General features: G+C 39.8%; 1 protein-coding gene across 1 annotated transcript in view; it reads right to left on the bottom strand.

Moving 5' to 3' along the window:
* Positions 1–237: 237 nt before the first annotated feature.
* The window catches only part of LOC137616001 (uncharacterized), a 5,814-nt gene continuing 325 nt past the window's right edge, over positions 238–5,726 (bottom strand). The window contains exon 1 of the mRNA XM_068345680.1: positions 238–5,726. This exon is cut by the window's right edge and continues 325 nt beyond it. Within this exon, the coding sequence (XP_068201781.1) occupies positions 238–5,726 (5,489 nt within the window).

Raw genomic sequence — 5,726 nt, 5'->3', positions numbered from 1 at the left:
ACAAAATATCTACAATACAATTTAACCGTAATCACCAAGTTGAAAAACAGAGCTTATTAAATAATTATATACAGAAATGGTTTCTATAAAATGCTGCATTTACATTCTCGGCCCTATAAACAAATTATTTGTTTATCAAAATCAATCATATCTATAAATGCAGGTGATATAAATAACATCTATAATAAATGTAATATACTCTCAAATCCTTTGATCCTAATAAAATAAATATTATAATCATTGTTCCTCTACTGCAAGGAGAAGAACAAGCTTTTGAATGGGTCGAAGGAGCTCTGATGTCTGTGTCTTTAAAACTACACTACGTACAATACCAGTTCTGTCCTTTCCAGTGCTGATAACACGACCCATCATCCAATTACTCCTTAACTGATTATCATCTTTTACAAGGACAATATCACCAACTTGAAGATGCCGCTTTTCCTTGTTCCACTTCTGTCTCTCTTGTAATGTTGACAAATATTCTCTTCGCCATCTAGTCCAGAATAAGTTAGCCAAGAATTGAACATATCGCCACCTCTGTCTCAGATACATATCTCCTTTCTGAAAAACACCAGGTGGTGGCATCACAACACTTGATTTCTGTGTGAGAAGCTGTGCTGGACTGAGTGGTTGTAAGTCATCTGGGCTGTCACTGACTGTGGTCAAAGGACGGTCATTCACTATAGCCTCAACTTCTGTGAGAAGAGTGCGGTAACTCTCATCATCCAGTCGTACAGCATGTTCCTTGAAGAGAGGAGTCAAGACCTTTCTCACAGTTCTAATCTGACGTTCCCACACACCTCCCATATGACTAGCTGTAGGGGGATTGAAGGTCCAGCTGATGCTTTCTTTTGAGAGGAAAGCTCTGACCTGATCATCATTCATCTCTTGCAGTGACTTCCTCAACTCCTTCTCAGCTCCATGAAAGTTTGTCCCATTGTCACACCAAATCTTCTTTACATTTCCTCTTCTAGCAACAAACCTTCTTAAAGCATTTATGAAGGACGATGTGTCTAAGGAATTGGCTGTCTCTATATGAATTGCTCTTGTAGACAAGCAAGTAAATAATACACCATACCTCTTCCTGATTTGCCTTCCTTCTTTGACTTCCTGTGGCCCAAAGAAGTCAACACCTGTGTGTGTGAATGGAGCAGCTGGAATTACTCTTTCCACTGGTAAATCAGCCATCTTCTGGTTTAGAACAGGGTTTCTCATTTTTCTGCAAACGACACATCTTTGTAGAACCTGGCGGACACTTGCATTAGTACGGATAATCCAGTAAAGTTCTCTAAGTTTTGCCATCACATGGTTGCGTCCAGCATGAGCTAATTTTTCATGTGTGTACCGGATAATCAAAGTGGTAATATGACTCTTTCTAGGTAATATCATTGGATGTTTCTCGCCAGTTGAAATTTCTGCTTTGGAGAGCCGTCCATTAACGCGAAGAAGCCTGTCTTTAGGATCAATGAAGGGATCTAGTTTATAAATGCTACTGCTACTACAAAGTCCTCGGCCCCTTGACCCTTCGCTCTTTTGTAAGAGTGTTACTTCCTTACTAAAAGTTTTCCTCTGAATATATCTGATGACTGCTTTTTCAGCAGCATCTAATTCTTCTGCTGTAAATGAACCATTAATTCTAGCTTGTCTCTTAGATTTCAGTATGGAAAAAAGACGGTGATACACAGCAACAGCCATCCTCAATCGATGCCATGAAGAATAATACTCAAGAAACTTATCAACAGCATTTCCCTCCCCATCTTCTGGATGCACTGCAAAACTTGTAGATCCTTCCAATTCAACTACACCATGGGGCATATCATTTTTCCACAGCTCCTCTGGTCCTTTAAGAAAATATGGGCCATCAAACCAAATGTTACTGTTCAGCATTTGCTGACTTGTGAAACCTCTTGATGCAATATCAGCAGGATTCTCTTTACTCTGAACATATCTCCACTGTGTATTTTCAGAGAAATCTTTGATTACTTTCACTCTATTTGCAACAAATATAGGAAATCTCTTTCTATCATTAAAAATATAGTGAAGAACTGTTGTAGAATCTGTGTGATAGAATGTCTGGTCCACTGTAATCTGCAGCTCTTTCAAAATGTGTTGTGCGAGATTTATGAACACCACTGCAGCAGTCAATTCCAGTCGCGGTATGGTTGTTGCCTTTACAGGACACACTCTAGACTTTCCCATCAGCAGAGCAGTAGAAATCCTCCCACTGTTATCAGAAAGTCTCATGTATGCTGCAGCACCATAGCCTTCATTACTAGCATCTGAAAACATGTGCAGCTGTGTGGAAGTCACTGTACCAAATTCCTTTGGTTTGACACATCTTGGAATCTTTAAGTTACTCAGGATTGGTAAATCATCAAGCCACCTTCTCCAGGGCTTCAGGTATTTTTCGGGAATAACATCATCCCATCCCAAGCTGCTATCCTGACAAACTTCGCGAAGAATTCTCTTAGCTGGCAAAAGAAAAGGAGCCACAAAACCAAGAGGATCATAAAGGGAACATACTGTTGACAAAATACCTCTCCTTGTAAATGGTTTTGGGTCCAAGCTTGCGGAGAAAGTAAAGTAGTCATTTTCAATATTCCACTGAAGACCAAGAGCTCTTTCTACATGAAGTTCATCATAGTCAAGATCACATGTTTGACGATCTTTTGAACGGTCCTCTTGTGGGATTGATTTCAACACCAGCCTGCTGTTACTCACAAACTTTGTCAGCCGAAAACCTCTTTCCTTCAATGCTGCTGTAACGTCTTTCACAAGTCTTAATGCCTGCTCTTCTGAAGGTACAGACTTTAAATAGTCATCCACATAAAAATTAGTCTTAATGTTGTGTTCTACATCTGGACCATACTTATCTCTTGCATGGTCAGCTGCTGCCCTCAAAGCATAATTGGCGATGCTAGGTGATGATACTGCTCCAAAGATGTGAACACCCATCTGATACTCTGTAAGTTCGCTTTCAAGTTCACCACCAGGCCACCATAAAAATCTTAGGTATTTATGTTGATCCTTTGGTACCTGAACTTGGTAAAACATAGATTCTATGTCACCCATCAAGGCCACCTTTTCTAGACGAAATCTGAGGAGCACTCCAATCAGGGAATTAGTCATATCAGGACCTTGCATCAACTTGCCATTAAGGGAACTACCCTGGTATTTAGCACTACAGTCAAAGACTACTCTAATCTTATTTGGCTTTTTTGGATGGTAGACACCATGGTGAGGTAGATACCATGCAGGTTGTTCATCATACGACTGATCCTCCGGAACCTTATAAGCATATCCTTCAGACACCAATTTCTCAACAAATTCCACATAATCTTCACGGTACTTTGGATTTAGTTTCATTTTTCTTCTTTGCCATTGTGCTCGTTTCACTGCCTGTTCTCTATTGTTTACCAAGTTAACTTTATTGGTTCTAAATGGTAGGGGAAGCTGGTAGTGTCCATTGGTAAACTGAATTTTTTCTGCCACTTCTCTGAGGAACTGTTGATCTTCTTGTGACAGACCCTTCTCATCAGGAACTCTACCAATATCTTTCTCACTAAAGTCTCTTTCAAACATATGGACCACAGCTGCAGGAAGAAAACATTCATTTACCCTTTCAACTTCCTGAAGAAAGACATGGTGACATGAAATACTGTTCTTCTCTGAAGAGTATTTAAAATGTAGAGGTCCACTAACAGTCCATCCATGGTGGTAAAGAACTGCATAAGAATCTTGACCCTTGGCTGGAAGCACCTCTAATGGTTGCAGTGCTTTAGGGCAATTACTGCCAATCAACAAACCAATCTCCAGATCAGCTCTATAATCAGGAATTAGATCAGCAATATTCCTCAGACCGGCTACCTTTTTGAGCAATTTTGGTTTTGGTATCTGTTGATGACTCACTGGGATATCTTGACGAGTAAAGGTTTTTGGCAGATCAATAGTGTTGTTTCCTTCCATATCTGTAACACACAAATTATTAACCGCCAAAGTATTCACAATGTTTACGCCATGCATGGTTTGAAGCTTTAAGCATGTCTCTGTTTCAGATGCACCTATCTGCTCTCGTAAACTCTCTGTGATGAAACATCCAGTGCTGCCATTATCAAAAAAGGCATAAGTGTCCAAAACTACTTTGTTTCCTTTCTGATATACTTTTACTGGGAGAATAGCCTGTAATATTGTATTTACTTCACTAACATGATTGGTAGTACATGTGCTAACAATAATTTCACTTGCATCTTTGCTTGATGAGCTATCATTCTCTTTATGTAGCTTGAATCCGTCGATATGCAGTGATGTGGGATGCCTCTTAGAGCATGTCTTACATTGCTTCCTTTTCATACATCCTTTAGAGGTATGTTTGAGACCAAAGCATCCAAAACACAACCTTCTCTCCTTAAGGAAATCTATTTTTTCTTCAGAGGTCTTCTTAGCAAAATTCCAGCAATCGTCAAGATCATGGTTTTTCTTGCACATTGGACATGATTTCTCTTTCTCAGACACTATTGATGTCTTTCTATTTTCTGGATTCAGTTCTGCTTGGGTAGCAAAGCTTGAACTTTTGCTCTTTTGTTGACAAGATCTGAATTTGAAGCTACCAGAGTTGTTTTCAGGCTTTGAGTAATTATTTTGAAGAGCAAACTTGCTGAATGCTGGGTCGTTTGCTGCCTTTGCCTTTTTATAAACAAATTCAACCAAATCTGCAAAATCAACTCCTCCCTTTTCTTCCCTCAAATGTCCAGCCAGGCTACACCACTTGTTCTGAAGAAATGTCGGAAGTTTTTTAACAACTGCTTGAAGGTTAGGAAGATGATTTAGTACTTCCATGTGTGACAAGTTGGTCATTGCATGTCTGCACTTAATAAGGAATAAAGCAAATGTATACAAGCTATGAGGATCTTCGTATTTCAGTGCAGACCAAGAAATAAGTTTCTTAATATATGCCATCGACACCTTGTAGGGATCGCCATACTCTTGACTGAGCAAATTCCTAGCTGTAGTATATCCTTCTGAAGAACTCATATACAAGCATCCACCTATCAAGTCTTTGGCTTCCCCTTCAAGTTGCTGATCCAAGTAGTACAGTTTGTCAGCATCACCCGAAGCATTTGGGGCAATTCTGGCATCAAATGCCATCATGAAACTGGCAAACTCAATAGGATCACCTTTAAATTTTGGTACTTCTATGCTTGGAAGCAACATTGCTGCAGTCATGTGCTGCTGTGTCTTCAGGAGCATCTCTTGTTGGGACTGTAGTTGCATATCAAGATTTGGCTCGGAGAACCGACATTGGCTAGAACTACAGGGAACGTTCGCTTTCAACTGAGGAGTATCTGCTATTATATCCGAAGGTTGTGGTTGGAACGGGTCTACATTTGGATTCAACTGGGAAGGAGTATCTTTCGGCACGATATCCGAAATATTGTCAGCTTCAGCATAGACTCTTTCTCTTGCTTGAGACATTGCAATTTTTGTTTCCAATTCCAATTGCTCTTGCTTTTTTCTAAGTATAAATTCTTGCTCTTCCATCACTTTTGCTTTTTCTCTCATAGCATGTTGAACCATCAATTCTGCCAGTCTAGCTTTCTCTTTGAGGCGAGCAGATCTTACACTAGTTCTGCTGGACTTGGTCCTGCTAGTGGATGAGGAACAAAGACTTTTTCTATCAAGATCTGCCGTCAATTGCAATTCACTTTCCTTAACCCAGTTATTCATTT

The sequence above is a fragment of the Palaemon carinicauda genome, chromosome 22 (genome assembly GCF_036898095.1).
Source record: "Palaemon carinicauda isolate YSFRI2023 chromosome 22, ASM3689809v2, whole genome shotgun sequence".
Lineage (NCBI taxonomy): Eukaryota > Metazoa > Arthropoda > Malacostraca > Decapoda > Palaemonidae > Palaemon > Palaemon carinicauda.
Note: the sequence above shows the minus strand (reverse complement) of the source record. Positions and strands in the feature narration are given on the sequence as shown.